At 44.2% G+C, this 20,663-nt stretch overlaps 1 protein-coding gene across 1 annotated transcript; it reads left to right on the plus strand.

Moving 5' to 3' along the window:
- Nucleotides 1-1,895: 1,895 nt before the first annotated feature.
- On the plus strand, nt 1,896-20,269 carry LOC140455450 (zinc-binding protein A33-like). The gene is made up of 6 exons (XM_072550325.1): nt 1,896-2,312; nt 13,918-14,013; nt 14,094-14,327; nt 15,797-15,819; nt 15,913-16,133; nt 17,348-20,269. The coding sequence occupies exons 1-6, from the start codon at nt 1,896-1,898 to the stop codon at nt 17,875-17,877; spliced, it is 1,521 nt and encodes a 506-aa protein (XP_072406426.1). The 3' UTR covers nt 17,878-20,269.
- Nucleotides 20,270-20,663: the final 394 nt, after the last annotated feature.

The following is a 20,663-nucleotide window of genomic DNA, read 5'->3' on the forward strand; positions in this document are numbered from 1 at the left end:
ATGGGAAGGCAGGTAGTGAGGATGACACAAGGAGTCTACAGCAGGATATAGACAGGTTAAGTGAAACAGTAAAAACGTGATGGATGAATGCTGCAGATATTCACACGCTAATCCTCCCTGTGATACCAGATCTGTATTCTGAGATTCAGTGACTGTCACTGTGATTATCAGCGCTGTCATTCTGATAGTCACTCAGTGTCTGTCCCAGTGATATCTGTGCTGTATTTCTGATATTCACACAGAGTCTGTCCCTGTGATATCAGCGCTGTATTTCTGATATTCACACAGAGTCTGTCCCTGTGATATCAGCGCTGTATTTCCGATATTCACACAGTAACTGTCCCTGTGATATCAGGGCTGTATTTCTGATATTCACACAGTGACTGTCCCTGTGATATCAGCGCTGTATTTCCGATATTCACACAGTGACTGTCCCTGTGATATCAGGGCTGTATTTCTGATATTCACACAGTGACTGTCCCTGTGATATCAGCGCTGTATTTCCGATATTCACACAGTGACTGTCCCTGTGATATCAGGGCTGTATTTCTGATATTCATACAGTGTATGTCCCTGTGATATCAGCGCTGTATTTCCGATATTCACACAGTGACTGTCCCTGTGATATCAGCGCTGTATTTCTGATATTCACACAGTGACTGTCCCTGTGATATCAGCGCTGTACTTCCGATATTCACACAGTGACTGTCCCTGTGATATCAGCGCTGTATTTCCGATATTCACACAGTGACTGTCCCTGTGATATCAGCGCTGTATTTCTGATATTCACACAATGTCTGTCCTGATAATATCAGCCCTGTATTTCCGATATTCACACAGTGTCTGTCCCTGTGATATCAGCGCTGTATTTCTGATATTCACACAGTGTCTGTCCCTGTGATATCAGCGCTGTATTTCTGATATTCACACAGTGACTGTCCCTGTGATATCAGCGCTGTATTTCTGATATTCACACAGTGACTGTCCCTGTGATATCAGCGCTGTATTTCTAATATTCACACAGTGTCTGTCCGTGACATCAGCGCTGTATTTCCAATATTCACACAGTGACTGTCCCTGTGATATCAGCGCTGTATTTCCGATATTCACACATTGACTGTCCCTGTGATATCAGCGCTGTATTTCTGATATTCACACAATGACTGTCCCTATGATATCAGTGTTGTCATTCCTACATTTAAAGCTGGCTGTCTCTGTGTCCCTGTGATATCAGTGATGTACTTTTAAACAATTTGATCATGAGATATGGGTTTCAGTCTCTTAGGTCAGATCAAGTCAGGATGGTGGATAAATGAGAACAGAGCTGACCTCCACATTGCAACAATTCCTGCTACTTGAAAGGTAATTCTGAAATTTCTATCAGGTAAAATTCTCACATACCAATGAAACTTAGCCACTAATTTAGGGTTCACTGTCTGTTGGGCAAAAGACCTTTCTTGTCTCTGGGGAAGTACCATGTGCCATGTGTCGGATTTGAGGATGATATTGCAAAACTAAGAATTGCCAATATTGGGGATCTGAAACCAAAAACAGACATTGCTGGAGAAACTGAGCAGGTCTGGCAGCATCTGTGGGCAGAAAGCAGAGTTAATGTTTCGAGTTTGGTGACCCTTATATCAGAAATTACAAAGTGCTGATTTGTGAAAATGCATTTTAACTTATCCAGCTGGTAAATGCCTAGGAGCAAATTAAATCTCGGCTGGACCGAGAGCCACCATCCTGACATGATCTGACCTAAGAGACTGAAACCCATATCTCATTTTGCCTGATGGCGTGTCCCTTTAAGAAGACAGATTTAGAAATGTTATTTCACTCTCCAGTGTAGAGGTGAAATTGAAAGTAAATTGAGTGACAGAATAAGCAGTGCAGACGAGATGGCAGTCAGTAAATACATCCTCACCTTGACTGAGGACTTAACCTGCTCTATCTGCCTGTCCCTGTTTGTGGAGCCGGTGCAGTTGGAGTGTGAGCACAATTTCTGCAAATCCTGCATCCAGACGTATTGGGAAAACCAGGGGCAGGTGGTGTCCTGCCCGGAATGTCGCGCAGTTTCCCAGCAGAAGAGTTATAAGAAGGCCAGGGTGTTGGCCAATCTCTGTGAGAAAGCCCGGCAGCTGGAGCTGAACCCGGGTCTGCAGCAGGAAGGGGGTTCCCGCTGTCTGGAACACGATGAGAAGCTGAAGCTGTTCTGTCAGGACGACCAGGCTCTGATCTGTGTCATTTGTCGAGATTCCCCCGCACACTCAGGCCACAGCTTCCTGCCTGTCGCTGATGCAGTGAGAAAGTACAAGGTAAAAGGCGAGAGAGAGAGAGAGACTCTTATCCTGGCGTTTGTGCTTGGGATAGAGAGAAAAACAGGATTGGATCATTGAATGGAACAAGGTCACAGGATAACCTTGTTCAGCACAGGATCGCTGTGTGTCTTGGCCCAGATTTCTCAGCCAATGGCAGGCAGTAGATTGTTCGCAGATTGTGCAGAGTCAGATCGCTGGCACCTCCCATTGAATTGCTGAGGGTCTCTTTCACTGATGACTGTCAGAGGGCAAAACCAGTTCAAAAACAGTCATCTTGGAAGTGCACATACTGGAGCACAGTTCTGAGGGTTATAAATCAAGTTTGACCCCACTGTGTATCGTTTGTTAGGTTTTACTGTTTTTGTTTCATTCTGGATGGGCCACATCACTCGGTCCATTTCCAGTAGGAATTGTTGAACTCTTCAAAGTTTGGATGATTACCTCTGATCGGGTTTCTGGGTCTCTTTCAGTCCTGGATCACTATGTCTCTGTCTAATATCATTTTCACCACGTACCTGTGTCTGTGTGTGCGTCAGGGTCTAAGGGGGATCTCTGTGTGTGTGTGTGTGTGTGTGTGTGTGTCTGTCTGGGTCTGAGAAGGCCTGATGTGTGTGTGTGTGTGTGTATCTGGGTCTGGTGTGTGTGTTCCTGGATCTGAGTGGGTCTGGTCTGGTATGTGTGTATCTGGGTCTGAGTGGGTCTTGTGTGTTTGTCTGTATATCTGGGTCTGGTGTGTGTGTATATCTGGGTCTGAGTGGGTCTGGTGTGTGTGTATATCTGGGTCTGAGTGGGTCTGGTGTGTGTGTGTATATCTGGGTCTGAGTGTGTGTGTGTGTGTGTGTGTGTGTATATCTGGGTCTGAGTGGGTCTGGTGTGTGTGTGTGTGTATATATCTGGGTCTGAGTGGGTCTGGTGTGTGTGTGTGTATTGTGTGTGTGTATATCTGGGTCTGAGTGGGTCTGGTGTGTGTGTGTGTGTGTATATATCTGGGTCTGAGTGGGTCTGGTGTGTGTGTGTATATATCTGGGTCTGAGTGGGTCTGGTGTGTGTGTGTGTGTGTGTGTATATCTGGGTCTGAGTGGGTCTGGTGTGTGTGTGTGTGTGTATATCTGGGTCTGAGTGGGTTTGGTGTGTGTGTGTGTATATCTGGGTCTGAGTGGGTCTGGTGTGTGTGTATATATCTGGGTCTGAGTGGGTCTGGTGTGTGTGTGTATATATCTGGGTCTGGTGTGTGTGTGTGTGTGTGTGTGTGTGTATATATCTGGGTCTGAGTGGGTCTGGTGTGTGTGTGTATATATCTGGGTCTGGTGTGTGTGTGTGTGTGTGTGTGTGTGTATATATATCTGGGTCTGAGTGGGTCTGGTGTGTGTGTGTGTGTATATCTGGGTCTGAGTGGGTCTGGTGTGTGTGTCTCTATATCTGGGTCTGAGTGGGTCTGGTGTGTGTGTGTATATATCTGGGTCTGGTGTGTGTGTGTGTGTATATCTGGGTCTGAGTGGGTCTGGTGTGTGTGTGTATATATCTGGGTCTGAGTGGGTCTGGTGTGTGTGTCTATATATCTGGGTCTGAGTGGGTCTGCTTGTTTGTTTGTGTGTGTCTGCGTGTGTGTCAGGGTGTAAGAGGGTTTGGCACAATTGCTCAGTTGGTTGGGTTGCCATCTTCTTCTGGATTCCAGATCTCTATCCAGAACAGGATAATTGGGTTCCCATCGGGAATTGGATGACTGGCTCCCTGTCCAAATGCAGACTGTTGGAACCCTGTGTCAAACCTGACCACTGCCTCCCAGTCCAGAAGGAGATCGCTGGTTCCTTTCTGGAAACAGTACTGCTTGCAATATTTGTACCTCGTAACTGTATGGGAATCAGATTTATAACAATACCTGTGTTATGTTGCTTAGGGAATCAGTTGAATTGTTGTTGCATATGAGACAACCAAATGAAAAACAGGTTTTTTTTTACAATTTCTGTAATATCTTATTCCAATATTTATGATAAAGACTGTTTGGGAATCAATGTCCTTGATTCTCCTTTAATAATTACAAAGAATAAGCTTCTTCACAATATTTGTTTAAATTTGTTTAAACAAATTTACATAATGTAAATTGTTTAAATTACTGTAAAGGACCGTCGTCTTTGTTATTTGCAACAATATTAATAGTCTGCATCGTTCAATATCCAGATTCATTCCATGTGCAGGAAGTAGATTCAAGCACTCCTCATCCTGTTCAATATCCCTGTGTCACTTGGTGTAACATGGCCATGACAACGTTTTCTCCAAATGTTATGAGATTTTGAGATGCCAAGGTGAGCTTGTGCGTTGGCTCCATAGGGTGACTCAAGCCAAGGTATGGAATTGGTGCTCCACTGTGCACTGTGAGACAGTCTTCCATGGACCGTACATGGAGCCCTGCTTGCTAAGGTGCATGTTATTCAGGATGTGCAATGGTACCACATTACACACACCGACACGGTGGCCCAGGGACCCAGTTTCAATTCCAGTCTTGGGTGACTGTCTGTGTGGAGTTGTCACATTCTCCCCGTGTCTGCGTAGGGGTGCTCCGGTTTCCTCCCACAGTGCAAAGATATGCTGGTTAGGGTGGATTTTCCATACTAACTTGCCCCATAGTGTTCAGGGAGTGTAGGTTAGGTGCATTAGTCAGATGAAATGTAGAGTAATAGGGAATGGGTCTGGGTGGGATACTGTTCGGAAGGCCAGTTTGGACTTGTTGGGCCAAATGGCCTGTTTCCACACTGTAGGGCTTCTATAGCTCCTGTGTCAATCTTAGCTTTTGTTGTGTGCTACCCTGCCCTTTCAAGATGTATGATATTAACGGTTTGAGAAACGTTTGATCATCTTATCCTGCCAACATGTTTTGTGAGGTTAGCGATATGGAAAGCTTGTTCATAGAGTCACAGAGTCATAAAGCACAGTAAAAGACCTTTTGGTCCAACTGGTCCATAGCAAACACAATCCCAAACCAAACTGGTCCCTGGTCCATTATCTTGCCAGAGATTTAGTATTCACGTACTCATCCAAATCCATTTTGAACATTGTAATTATACCCAGGTCCACCACTTCCTCAGGAAGTTCATTCCACACATAAACCACCCTCTGCGTAAAAAACGTACCCCACGTGTCTTTTACCAATCTCTCTTCTCACCTTAAAGATGTGCCCCCTCGTTTTGAAACTCCCCATCCTAAGGAAAAAACAACTACCATTAACTCTATCTATACCCCTCATGATTTTCTAAACTTCTATCCAGTCGCCTGTCAGCCTCCTATGCTTAAGTGAAAAAGTTCTCAGCTTTTCTTTATAACTTTCTTTATAACTCCAATCTTCCATACCCAGGAACATCCTGGTAAATCTCTCCTGAGCTCTCTCCAACTTATGAAGGATATTATTATGTAGATGCTGGAGCTCAGAGTCGATAGTGTGGTGCTGGAAAAGCACAGCAGGTCAGGCAGCATCCAAGGAGCAGGAGGTCGATGTTTCTGGCATTAATCCTGATGAAGGGCTCGTGCCCAAAATGTCGATTCTCCTGCTCCTCGGATGCTGCCTGACCTGCTGTGCTTTTCCAGCAACACACTCTCGATATTGAATATGACTGGGTGACCAGACTGGACGCAGTATTCCAGAAGAGGCCTCACCAATTTCCAGTACAATCTCAACATGAATTCCCAACTCCTATACTCAAAGGACTGAGCATTGAAGGCGAGCGTGCCAAACACCTTTTTACCACCCTGACGCAAACCTCAAAGAATTATGTACCTGAACCCTCTAGGTCCCTCTGCAACACTACCCAGCACCCTGCCATTAATTGTATAAGCTTGACCCTTGTTTGTTTTACTAAAATACCTCTCTTCTGAAGTTTGCCTTTCACGAGATTGACTCTGACTATGTTTATGTTTGTGCAGCATCTTAGCACCTGCCAGTACGATGCTGTTGTACTGTCTTATTAGGTCACCTGTATTTTGGTCTGGGGCCTAGCTAGGCCTTTGGAACCAGGTTTCCTGCAAAGGCATATCCAAGGTCCCTTGGTTCCTCTTGCTTTACAAATATATCAAGGGAAGCTGAACTGCTTTTGTCTAGGTGAGATCAAGCACCATTTGTTGGCTTGATGCACTTTGCTGATGGGGGAGGCAATGGCCTAGTGGTATTATGACCAGACTGTTAATTCAGAGACCTCAGGTCATGTTTTGCAGACCTGGGTTCAAATCCTAGCATGGCAGCTGGTGGAATTTGCATTCAATAAATATCTGGAATTAAGATTCCAGCGATTATCGTGAATCCATTGCTGACTGTCGGGAAAAGCTCATCTGGTTCACTAATGCCATTTAGGGAAGGAAACTGTCCCATCCTTACCTGATCTGGCCTACATGTGACTCCAGGCCTACATGTGACTCCAGACCCACTGCAATTTGGTTGACTCCTAACTGCCCTCTGGGCAATGAGGGATGGGCAATAAATTCTGGACAAACCAGAGGCACCCTCGTTCCGTGAATGAATTTAAAAAATGCAATGGTATTGGATGTATCCAAAGCGTGTCGTTGTTATTGACCTATGACGATAGCCTTAAACATGTGTCCATTCTAAAGTGAAGTTATAAATATAAAACTGTTTTTCTTTCCCAAAAAACCAATCCTAAAGGCTTTAACTAAATAGAGGCAATGACCAAATCGATGAACCTCTGTGACATCTGACAAAGTGGTCACTAGACTCTTGGGCTACCGTCTACATGGCACAAGGTGGACACGGTTGGTCTTAATGTTAGTTTTCATCTTGAAATTTGCATCATTGACTTTCTAACATTTTATGCGCCTTTCTTTCATCAATGGGAAAAAAACTGTGTGTTACTTCAGTGAGGCCACTCCTTGTCAGTTAGAATGGCATCCCTACAGTGTGGAAATAGGCCATTCAGCCCAACAAATCCACACTGACCCTCCGAAGAGCCTCCCACCCAGACCTGACCCCCTGCCCTGTAACCTTGAATTTTGCATCGTTAGCCTACACACCCCTGATGCCACTGAATGATGAAAAATTTTCTATTGTTCAAATTCTCTGTTGTCCAAAGCTGTTGTCTGATTGGCCTTCAAATAGTTTTCCAGATGTCGACCACCAAGTTTTTATAGTCTTTTCTAGAAAGCCAGTATTGTTGTAATGTGTGATTTTTCTTTCAACAGGGCTTTTTCTAACCTGATACAGCATTACTTAAGTAATCTCTTGTGATACAAGAAATTGGACAGTGACATTGCGGTATTGAGGAAGCCAGGCATTTATTATGACTAACTATTAAGTACAAACATAAGTGTCTGGGCTAACATAGAGCTAGTAGTTTGCAAGAGAAAAGCATGCTTCCAAAAGAGTTTTATCCTTCAGGTAGTCTGAGGTAAGGTGGAGTATGACACCCTTGTGTCCTTGGGTCACATGATATGATACAGTGATTACATCATGACATGTGTTTTTTTTGTTTTGTAAATATTTTTATTGAGAAAAGATTTTGAATTTTTTTATAAAATTATAAAATTACTACAAAATTGTATAAAAATCCTATGATATAACAATAACAATAAACCAACTGCTACTCTACAAACAGTTTAAAAAAATTTAAGAAAACTACCCATACGACAATTCAATAAATAATTAAACAAAAAAACACTAAATTATATTGGATTGAACCAATGAAAATTAAATTAAATTAAGTTACAACATTCAGTGAAACCCCACCAAAGCTCTCCATCACCAGGAGCATCAGTTGGCATACCCATATTACATAGAACATAGAACAATACAGCACAGAACAGGCCCCTCGATGTTGCGCCAATCTGTGAACTATTCTCGGCTCGTCCCCCTACACTATCCCAAAATCATCCATGTGCTTATCTAAGGACTGTTTAAATCTCCCTAATGTGGCTGAGTTGACTACATTAGCAGGTGGGGCATTCCATGCCCTTCCCACTCTCTGCGTAAAGAATTAACATCTGTCTTAAATCTATCACCCCTCAATTTGTAGTTATGCCCGCTTGTACACGCTGACGTCATCATCCTAGGAAAAAGACTTCCACTGTCGACCCTATCTAATCCTCTGATCATCTTGTATGTCTCTATCAAATCCCCTCTTTGCCTTCTTCTTGCCAATGGGAACAGGTTCAAGTCTCTCAGCCTTTCCTCATAAGACCTTCCCTCCAGACCAGGCAACATCCTGGTAAATCTCCTCTGCACCTTTTCCAATGCTTCCACATCCTTTCCGAAATATGGGGACCAGAACTGTACACAATATTCCAAGTGTGGCCTCACTAGCGTTTTGTATAGTTGCAGCATGACAGCACGGCTCTGGAACTCAATCCCTCTACCAATGAAACCTAACACACTGTAAGCCTTCTTAACAGGACTATCCACCTGGGTGGCAACTTTCAGGGATCTATGTACATGGACTCCAAGATCCGTCTGCACATCCACACTACCAGGGATCTTTCCATTGACCAAGTACTCGGCCATCCTGTTATTCTACCCAAAGTGCATCACCTCACATTTAGCTGCATTGAACTCCATTTGTCACCTCTCAGCCCAATTCTGCAGTTTATCCAAGTCCCCCTGCAACCTGTAACATTCTTCCACACTCCACCGACTTAAGTGCTATCTGCAAATTTACTAATCCATCTATGCCTGTGTCTAAGTCATTTATAAAAATGACAAACAGTAGTGGTCCCAAAACAGATCTTTGTGGCACACCATTAGTAACCGGACTCCAGGCTGAACATTTTCCATAACCACTACTCGCTGCCTTCTTTTAGAAAGCCAGTTTTTAATCCAAATTGCTGAATCACCTTCAATTCAATGCCTCTGCATTTTTCTCCAACAGCCTACCATGTGGAACCTTATCAAAGGCTTTACTGAAGTCCATGTACACCACGTCAACTGCCCTACCCTCCTCCACATGCTTGGTCACCTTCTCAAAAAACTCAATGAGGTTTGTGAGACACGACCTGCCCTTGATAAAACCATGTTGACTATCTGAAATCAAATTATTGCTTGCTAGATCATTATAAATCCTATCTCTTATAATCCTTTCCAAAGCCTTTCCTACAACAGAAGTAAGGTTCACTGGTCTATAATTACCTGGGTCATCTCTACTGCCCTTCTTGAACAAGGGCACAACATTTGCAATCCTCCAGTCCTCTGGGTACCAAACCTGTAGACAATGATGACTCAAATATCAAAGCCAAAGGCCATGCTATCTCCTCCCTAGCTTTCCAGAGAATCCTCGGATAAATCCCATCTGGCCCAGGAGACTTACCTACTTTCACACCCTCTAGAATTGATAATACCTGTTCGTAACTAACCTCGATCCTTTCTAGTCTAATATCTCGTACCTCATTCTTCTCCTCTACAATATTCTCCTTTTCTTGAGTGAAAACCAATGAGAAATGTTCAAATAGCACCTCTCCGATCTCCACAGGGTCCACACTCAACTTCCTCACTTCTGTCTTTGATTAGCCCTATTCCTACCCTAATCATCCTTTTATTCCTCACATACCTATAGAAAGCTTTAGGGTTTTCCTTTATTCTATCTGCTAAAGACTGCTTGTGTCCTCTGTTTGCTCTTCTTAACTCTCTCTTTAAATCCTTCCTAGCTGATCTGTAACTTTCCATCGCCTCATCTGAACCATCTTGCCTCATCAACACATAACCCTCCTTCTTCTGCTTAACAAGAGATGCAATTTCTGTTGTAAACCACGGTTCCCTTACCTTCTCACTTCCTCCCTGCCTGAAGGGACATACCTATCAAGGACATACAATATTTGTTCCTTAAACCAGCTCCACATTTCCAGTGTCTGCATCCCCTGCATTTTGCTACCCCATTCTATGCATCCTAATTCTTTCCTAATCGCATTATAATTGCCCTTGGCCCATCGATAACTCTTGCCCTGTGGCATGTATCTATCCCTTTCCATCGCTAAACTAAAACTAACTGAATTATAGTCACTCTCTCCAAAGTGCCCATCTCCAACTAAATCAAACACCTGACCTGGTTCATTACCAAGCACCAGACCCAGTGTGGCCTCCCCTCTTGTCGGCCCTTCGACATACTGTGTCAGGAAACTCTCCTGTACATGTTGGACAAAAACTGATCCATCCAACATACTACAGTTATAGCATTTCCAGTCCATGTTGGGGAAGTTAAAGTCCCCCATAATGACCATCCTGTTCCTTTCATTCCTATCCAGAATCATCCTCTCTTCCACCTCCCTGGAACTCTGTGGAGGCCTATAAAAAAGTCCAAGTAGTGTGACCCCTCCTCTCCTGTTTCTAACCTCAGCCCACACTACCTCAGTAGACAAGTCCTCATCAAATGTTCTCTCAGCCACCATGATACTATCCTTGACTAACAGGGCCACACCTCCCCCTCTTTTACCACCTTGCCTGTTCTGAATGAAAGATCTAAACCCTGGAACCTGCCACATCCATTCCTCATCCTGCTCTATCCAAGTCTCTGAAATGGCCACAACATCGAAATCCCAGGTACCTGTCCATGCTGCAAGCTCACCTACCTTATTTTGGATACTTCTTGCGTCGAAGTAGATACACTTCAAACCAGTTTTCCAGCACATTCCTGTGACCCTGAAATCCTGTCCCTGTCCTTCCTACTCTCATCCTCCTGTGCACTGCAACTACGTCTCCGGTTCCCATCCCCCTGCTGAGCGAGTTTAAACCCACCCGAATAGCACCAGCAAACTTCCCACCCAGGATATTAGTACCCCTCTGCTTCAAGTGAAGACCATCCTGTTTGTACAAGTCCCTCCTTCCCCAGACTGAGCCCCACCTATCTAAGAGACTGAAACCCTCCCTCCTGCACATCCTTGCAGCCACGTGTTCAGCTGATATTTCTCCCTATTCCTTGCATCGCTATCACGTGGCATAGGTAACAAACCAGAGATAACAACTCTGTTTGTTCTAACTCTCAGCTTCCACCCTAGCTCCCTGAAATCCCTCCTTACATCCCTATCCCTCTTTCTACCGATGTTGTTGGTACCTACATGGACAATAACTTGAGGCTGGTCACCCTCTCCCTTCAGGACCCCAAAGATACGATCCGAGACGTCATGGACCCTGGCACCTGGGAGGCAACACACCAACCGCGAGTCTCATTCGTTCCCAACAAACCTTCTATCTGACCCTCTAACTATTGAGTCCCCAATGACTAACACTCTCCTCCTTTCCCTCCTTCCCTTCTGTGCAACAGGGACATGCTCTGTGCCAGAGACCTGGGCCCCATTGCTTGCCCCTAGTAAGTCAGCCCCCTCAACAGTATCCAAAATGGTATCCATGTTTTTCAGGGAAACGACCACAGGGATCCCTTGACTGACTGTTTTTTATCCCCCTTCGAACAGTCACCCAGCTTTCTTCATGCCTAGGAGTAGCCACTTCCCTGTAACTCTTACCTATCACAGCCTCTGCCTCCTGAATGATCCGAAGTTCATCCAGCTCCCGCTCCAGTTCCCCAACACGGTCTTGGAGGAGCGGGAGTTGGGTGCACTTCCTGCAGATGTACTTGGATGGACACTAATGGCGTCCCTCACCTCAACCATCCTGCCGGAGGAACATTGCTTTCCCTGCACTGCCATCCCGGCTAGTCCCCTTAACACAAAGGGAAAAAAATCGAAGAGATGCTTACCTGATATGTCCCTGAGTTTATAGACTCTTAGTAAGGTTAGAAGAGGTGGGTGGGAGGGACGCCCTATGGTGTAGGGTCTCAGGTTTAGATCTCACCCACTTAAAACCTTCCCAGAAGTCCTTCCCTCCTCCCTCGCACCTCTCGGCAAATGGAGGCCCCGACGCCTGAAGTTAGGTTTTCAAACAGTTATTAGACTCACCTTCCCAGAATTCCTTCACTTTATTTGGGATTCTTCCACCCGGGGGCCCCCAGCCCTCCAGACACAGCCTTCATGGCTACACAAAGGCCCTGACCAATATGGCCGACAAGTCTGCATCTATATACAGGGCAACCTCGATTATCCGAGCATCAGTTATCCAAATTTTGGATTTTCCGAACAAGATCTCAACGTCCCGTAAAAACGCTATCCATTATCCAAGCAATCCATTATCCGAACTCTCAATTATCCAAATAAAGTACTCCCTGCCTGTCTCATTTGGATAATCGAGGTTGATCTGTAGTTCAAAAAGGGCCACCACATCCTAAAAAGAGTTCCGTTTTCTAGTGCACCGAACTTGTAAAGAAGCCCAGGAGAACGTGCACCATAGCTAACCTATGCCACCCCGAAAGTCCTGGGGGATTTTCCGACACCCAACCCATCAGGATGGCCACAATGTGAAAGAATATTAAACAGCGAACATTTCATTAACACAAATTCCCATGCGCATCAAAAGAGGGGAGATTCGGCAGACCCAAGATCGGCAGACACTGGATCTACCTGGATCTCAGTAATGAGCATGTCTCTTAAAGGTATATGGTGTGACCACTGTGCGACGGAACACAGTAAACTAGAAGGGTAAGGTCAGCAAATGTGTAGGATATCTTTTACTGCCCCTCGAAGCCACACACGATCCTGACTTGGACCTTTTTGGGGTCCCTTCTCTGTTGCTGGGTCAAATCCTGGAATTCCCTTCCTCACAATGTTGTGGGTGTCCCAACACTTCAGAGCATGGAGCAGTTCAAGAAGGTAGCTCACCACCACCACCTTCGCCTGTTCGCCGAGCTGGGAATTTGTCTTGCAAACGTTTCGTCCCCTGTCTAGGTGACATCCTCAGTGCTTGGGAGCCTCCTGTGAAGCAAAACAGCACAGAAGTACTTCACAGGAGGCTCCCAAGCACTGAGGATGTCACCTAGACAGGGGACGAAACGTTTGCAAGACAAATTCCCAGCTCGGCGAACAGAACCACAACAACGAGCACCCGAGCTACAAATCTTCTACCACCTTCACCATTCAGATAGTTCAGCCATAGCCAGGATGTGCTGGCCAAGCCATTGACACCCACACCCCAGGGATGAATGAGAAGAAGCTCAGACCACACAATCTATCTGCAGCAAACCTAGTCAAAACACTGGGTGAAAACAAAATCACCTACAAACTCTGTCTCCTGCAAAAGGCTGAGGCTTTCAAATTTAAAACAAAATCATGAAATACTGTCAAGGCACCATCGTTAAATTTAATCACATTTTTGTGAACAAAATGTTTATTTTAGGAATGCTCTTTTAAAGCATTGTTTGGAAATTAGAGGTTTCAGTTAATAAGTGAAATAAATGACCGTGTATTTCTTCCAAAAATATTTTGAATGATTTTGAGAGTAAGGATATTAATATCTCTGGTGGTTTCACATCAACATTGACAACCAATGTTTGACGTAACATTGGAAGTCCTAATAAAATATCAGTGACCTTGCATTTGGTGTACTGTGAAATCAAGTATGCCTTTAAAAGCAACTGTCCTCACAGTTTCATCGTCATTGTCATTGCAACACAGAAAAGGCTATTTGGCCCATTTGACTCTCGACCTGAATCCCACTTGCCAGCAGTTGTCCCATCACCTGTTTGTGCTGGAACAGCAGACGTCGGTTCATGGTGAGATCTGATTCCATTTTTAGGACCAGCTGAAATCAGCCTTGGACTCCATGGAGGCAGAAAAGGAAAGTAAGAGTGAATTAAAGCAGCAGCAGGAGAGGGAGATTGCAGAACTGGACGTGAGTATGACTTCAGTTCAGTTTAAACATTGAAATCCCTCAACAGCACTCTGTTTAAACAATCGCTCTCACTAACCTAGGAATTCACGACATCCTTGGAGAAGGACATCTCCGCACAGTTTGCCAGAATCCATCAGTATCTTGAAGACAAAGAGAAATGTTTCGTTGAAGAGCTCATGAGACAAAAGGAAGAAGACCTGCAGCTAATGGTGGAGAACCAGAGTAGAACTGAAATGGAGCTGTTTTCACTTGAGGAGAATATTTTGAACCTGAAGGAAGTCATCCAGCAGCAAGACAATATCTATTTTCTAAAGGTGATCCTTTATAACTCAATCCCCAGGCTGTTGCTATAAATGTTAATGGCACTTTGTTATAGGGTAGAAACCCCATTTCAACAATGTACAATATGCAGTGTAGCTATGTACAATATGCAATGTACAATGTGCAGTGTGGATATCCAGTGGGATTGAGTTCTGACTGGTGAGGATACTGTATCACGTTGTCCAAACCGCCTCACACTGCCTGCAGAATAGAAGTTGTTTTGCTATAACGAGCATTTTGTTAATACAAATTCGCGATAATACGATTGACAAACTGGAGACACTGTTTCTAAAGCACAAACTTTTAAAGCATGCATTGGTCATAATGCAGCTCTGGCCCCATTAGTTTAAATGGTGCTGCTGTTACATGATTTTCTAATAACACGGGACTGCACGAGAATGAAACTACCGTGTCATAGCAGCACTGACTGTAATTAAACCAGCAAATTTACCAAGCTTTCACTGGATGTCTTCACACTTGTAATATTAATAAAGTGAGGAGTGACTGTTCACTCTTTGCTGAAACTAAACACTGAGCCTGATATTCAGAACTCAGCCATTGCTGTTAAATATCAGTTATGCAGTGTTTCGCTTCCCCAAGTCTGACTGTGTCATGAGTCGACAGTATAACTTCTAACTGTGCAGAGATATTATCGGGGATATAAACCATTGCTGCTAGAAGCCCCTTCAACATTCCCTAACAGATAATTAGGAGAGCCTTAAGCAGGGAGGGGAGCTAATCCTCTTCTCATTTATAGTAAGGATGTTGTGAAACTTAAAAGGGTTCAGAAAAGCATGTTGCCAGGTTTGGAGGGTTTGAGCTACTGGGAGACGCTGAATAGGCTGGGGATATTTTCCCTGGAGAGTAGGGCCTGAGAGGTGACCTTATCGAGGTTTTTAAAATAATGAAGGGTATGGATAAGGTAAGTAGACAAGGATGTTTCCCCAGGGTGGGGGAGTCCAAACTTAGAGAACATAGGTTTAAGGTGGAGAGGGAAACGATTTAAAAGGGAACTAAGGGACACCTTTTTCATACAGAGCATGGTTCATGTAAGGAATGAGCTGCCAGAGGAAGTAGTGGAGGCTGGTACAATTGCAATATTTAAAAGGCATCAGGATGGGTATATGAATGGGAATGGTTTAGAGGGATATGGGCCAAATGCTGGCAAATGGCAGTGGATTAATGGAGAATACCTGGTCGGCATGGATGAGTTGGACTGAAGGGTCTGTTTCCGTGCTGTACATCTCTTGTGATTCTATGTGAAGTCTAATCAGAGTGGGGAAGGCAGTGGTTTGTGGGCAAAGGGGGTTTAATAACTAACATGCTGTCAGATCACTGCAAACTCTCAGTTAATGTCCCATCAGATCTGTACACCATTTACTCAAACTACTGGTTGTACATAACTACCATCTGAACAGCACCATTATATCTATGAACATGTTTCTGATTCTCTATCCTGCAGGAACTGCAAGGATTACAAGAAATGTGAGTATCTAATCCTTACTCGCACCTGGCTTTTACACGATGGAAACAGTTCAAACCCTGCAGGGAGTGATTAGATCAATCCCATTTAAACAGGTATCTGGACAAAGGGGAGGAAGGGAGAAATGCAGATGGAGGACAAGATGAAGAAGACAATGACGTAATCCAGGATTTGGAGGAATATGTATTCGAAGAAATTGCATATCCAACAGGTGAAGGGGAAGAGATGCAAATATCTCCAAGAAAGAATTACACGGGATTTCAAGGCCCATTACTCTACGCGGTATGGAAGGAAATGAAACAGATCATCTCTCCATGTAAGAGACCCCACAGCTTTGTGTCCACCCTCTGTGGAGTTTCCTGCTCCCTTCCCACCATTCTGAAGGTGCTGCACATTAATGGGTAGAGGTTGCTAGGACCACACGCGAGGGGCTGTTCTGATTGTGGGACACAGGTTGGAGTGATTCAGAAAAGAAAGGATCTTCTTCCCTGACAGCCAGACCTTCCAGTGTGACTCACTGGACAAGGTTTAGACCGGGTCCCCTGTCTGCTTGTACTTGTCTCTGACCTTACAAGGGGATTTCACCTTACTGACCAGTCTGCTGTCGAAATATCACCCGAGTCTAAGTCACCACCTTCAGGAGAAGCAGGGCAGAAACTCTACAGAAAAATCATATTCTTAAAACAGCAGGTCAGATTTGGTCGACTCAATGAAGTCCTTTCTCAAGCTGATGCTTGTGGCTTCATGAGAATTTAGTTCATGGATTCAATCCACCGAAATATATGACCAGCTAAAAATAAATGCAAAAACTGACATGATCAAATGAAATGACCTTGCTGAGCAGGGCTTTATTAATAGCATCAGATCATTGACACATATACACTATAGAGCCAGCGTCATGTGGTCATTAACACTTTATGGTTTGCTTTGGGATGGTTCACAGTTTCAACGGTGTTAGTGAACATTCCTTTCTGTCTCTCACACATAGTAATTATGTTTTGCATTTATTTAAGCTATAGTATTATAGCAGTGATGTCTGGTTTATGATAGTGACCTGAGAGGATCACCGATAAGGGGAGGTGATGGTCCACTGGTATTATCACTCCACTGTTAATCTAGGAAACTTAACTGATGTTCTGGGGACCCAGCTTTGTGTTCATAGGGAACTGGAGCGTTGCTAAGAAAATACACATTTTGTTGCAACTTTTTGTCTTGCGCTTGTCAGGGAAATTTGCTAGAATTCCCCTTGAATTAGTATTCTTGTAAATTCTGCACAAATTGTGCCTGTACAGCTGTGGCAAGGAGTTCTAAAAGCTCACCACCCTCTGAATAAAGAAATTTCTCTCCATCTCAGTCTTAACTCCTCAGACCATGCCCTCTGGTTCTAGACTGGAGTCTGGCAGATATATTTGTCGCAGTTTCTTATCTGCAGTATTTACGCATGGGCTGGTGGAATATAATATTAACCTGTGTCTGTTTCACCTTCCTTTGTCTAAAATATTTAACCTGATATCTTTCCTTCTGACCCAGTTCCAGTTTCACTGACCCTGGATCCAAACACAGCACATCATAACCTCATCCTGTCTGAGGACCTGACCAGCGTGAGAAACAGTGAGACAGTATTAGAGCTTCCAGATAATCCGGAGAGATTCGACACGGCTCCATGCGTCCTGGGATCGCAGGGATTCAATTCAGGGAAACACTACTGGGAGGTGGAGGTGGGGGACAATACTGACTGGGATGTGGGTGTAGTTCGAGAGTTTGCAAATAGGAAAGGATGTGTGATTACAGGTCCTGAGAATGGTTACTGGGCTGTGTGGCTGAGAAATGAGAATAAATATGGAGCTGCCATTGATTCATTATGTCCGAGTGTGAAACCCAGGAGCATTGGAGTTTACCTGGACTATGAGGGTGGACTGGTGACCTTTTACAACGCTGATGACATGTCTGTTCTCTACACCTTCACTGACACATTCACCGAGAAACTCTTCCCTTATTTCTATCCTGGGTTGCACGATGTGGGTAAAAATAATGCCCCTCTTAGACTGTGTTGTTTCTAACTGTAGGTCCTTCCCCTTGATGACGGAACCGTCACACTTTAAGGAATCCCACCAACAGGAGGGAATGCAATTTCCCCCTTTTTGGTTGTATCCATCAGCTTCACTGGATACTGCCTGAAACCTGCGAGATATTGGAACATCTCAGGCAATTTCAGAGGACATCACTGTAATGCAGAACAGTGGCATCAGCTTCTTTCGTCAACTGTTACCCATTCGGACTCAAGTTCCCAATTTGGATTTCTAAAGCAATTGCCTGTGTTTTTCAACCTTCCTGCTCTTTGTTTTGCCTTGCCTCAGCTCTGACCTGAAACCACTTACTCTCAGAGGTACAGACCAAACTGACCTTGTCGCTGATCTCTGATTGAACTTTGGCACAATGTCTTCCCCCCTCCCCCACCCCCCACCCCCCCGACTGAACCCTTGCCTCCAGGTTACCTCAGTCTTGCTGCAATGGGCAGAGGCAGCCATGCTTGCCCAGACTCCAGGTACCTATTAGCTGCCCACCGTGGTGGGTCACCTTGCCCTACAAGAGGGAGAGGGAGTATGGAGCCACATGATGAGTGATGGACCTACCACAGTTGAATAGCTGGCACGAGTTGAAAGCTGGAAGACGAGAGATTCACAAGTGACAGGAAAGTCAAGCTCAGAGCAGGAAAATCAACTTGAAACAAAACTGATGAATTAGCACTATGCAATGGTGTAGGCACAGCAGGAAAACTAAATTTAAAATGTGAGCTCTGTTGTGATGTGAGATTGTCAAATGGAAATGTAAACTGTCTCTATAATATATTTGAACATAGGGTTTAGGAACAAGATTAGGCCATTTGGCCCCTCAAGCCTGTTCCACCATTCAGTAAGATCACAGCTAATGTGACCTCAGCTTCACTTTCCTGCATAACCCCAACACCCACTGGCTCCTTTTATGTCTCCACACATGTTGCCTGACCTACTGAATGTTTCCTGTTATTATTTCAGATTTCCCATGTTTTGCTTTCGGAATGAGAACGCAGTACGCTCGGAGGCTCAACAGCAGCAAGTCAGATTTAAACCGAGTCAGGGAAAGCATGAGGAATATTTCAACTTGAAACTTGAGATTCTGATAAAACATACCCATTATTAGAGGGACACAGACAGTAGAGGAGATGAGATTGGATGGGAAGGGCCAAAGGATGGGAATGGATTAGCAAGGATTAAGGAGGACAGCAGCCTCGCTCTTAGAGATGTCACCTCTCAATCCTAGTGGGATAAAGGCATGAATGCTGAAGCAGCCCAATAAACAATTCCGAAATGGTCAAGCATCTCTTCAAAAACAGCTTCCATACACCTCGCCCCCTGCTTAAAAGTGATCCCTTGTTAAAACGAACATGAAAGGTTCATATATTCACGATGATTGACAAAATCTCCATTGTGTCAACATGATAATGAAGGAGTATTGGTGTGACAACGACCCCACACTGTGGCTAGAAACCAGGTACATTGCTGTCTACATCCTGACCCACTCACTTAACGAAGAGTTGACCCTGACTGAATTTTGCAGACTGGCACCTGTGATGAAGACTGTGTGTTGCAGACTGGCACTTGTGTTACAGACTGACTGTTGCAGACTGGCACTTGTGTGACAGACCGAGTGTTGCAGACTGGCACTTGTGTGACAGACCGAGTGTTGCAAACTGGCACTTGTGTTGCAGACCGAGTGTTACAGACTAGCACTTGTGTTGCAGACTCACTGTTTCAGACTGGCACTTGTGTAGCAGACTGACTGTTGCAGACTGGCACTTGTGTTACAGACTGACTGTTGCAGACTGGCACTTGTGTAGCAGACCGAGTGTTGCAGACTTCCAAGGTCCAGGTCTACCTGTGGAGGGACACACTAAACGTTGGGCAGTTGCTGTGAAAGCACAGTGGGGAAAGATCATTGTCTGAGGTCTTCCTATTGAAGGTAAATGGGAGTCCTGTTCGGTTATCGGACCCACCCCCCAGTGCCTCAAAAATATGTCAATAAAAGTATTGTACATGTAAGAGAGGGTTTTGGCTTTTTGGTTAAAATCAAAGTCCAGTGCTTTGTTTATTTATTTGATATGCAACTGTACAGAACTGAAATGCTTTTTTAATAATGTGTATATATGCAAAGTGATCTTTTAGGAATAAAGTATACTTTGGAAATAAAAAATATCTTAGTCAGTGAGCTTGGGGCAGGGCTCAATTGGGAAAGACCACTGCCTGAGATCTTCCTAACTCAACTTAACTGGGGGTTCATTCAATTATTGGACCCTCCTCGTGTCTCAATGTATGTAAATATAATCTTGCATGTGTAAGAAATGCTTTTGGTTTCTTGGGATAAGGTCAAACTCCAAAGTTGGTTTGTTTACTTGACATGACTGTCCAGAACAAAACTGCATCAGTACAACGTATATATACAAAGATTTTTTTTATGATTAAAGTATAATTTTGAAATTTAAAAAAAAAACTTTACTCAATGAAAGCCCCATGTTTGCAGTTCGATAAGACAACTCTCATTGAACAGCTCTGGAATAGCTGATTGGCGCTGTCTGTTGTGCTGTTGGCTTAGGGTTCTTTTCCTGGATGAATCCTGCTCTCTACAGTTTAACAAATTCTTCCTGACCTTATTGCAGTTTTAGGAAATGGATCTCATGCCTTTTCTGCAGCCTCAGTAGTGATCCATTAGCCTTCATCTGCTTAAACTACTAAATTATGCCTTTAATCCCGAGTTTCTGACCTGCCTGAACCTGCTATCACAGTTTAAATTGAGCAGAGGTTTTCCATGA

This window comes from Chiloscyllium punctatum, chromosome 30, assembly GCF_047496795.1.
Source record: "Chiloscyllium punctatum isolate Juve2018m chromosome 30, sChiPun1.3, whole genome shotgun sequence".
NCBI classification, from domain to species: Eukaryota; Metazoa; Chordata; class Chondrichthyes; order Orectolobiformes; family Hemiscylliidae; genus Chiloscyllium; species Chiloscyllium punctatum.

Excerpts from the sequence above, each read along its gene's own strand:
- LOC140455450 (XM_072550325.1), top strand. The coding sequence starts at position 1,896 with ATGGCAGTCAGTAAATACATCCTCACCTTGACTGAGGACTTAACCTGC. Across the intron at positions 14,328-15,796 it reads ACAATATCTATTTTCTAAAG|GAACTGCAAGGATTACAAGA; the intron begins GTGATCCTTTAT and ends TCTATCCTGCAG. Across the intron at positions 15,820-15,912 it reads CTGCAAGGATTACAAGAAAT|GTATCTGGACAAAGGGGAGG; the intron begins GTGAGTATCTAA and ends CCATTTAAACAG.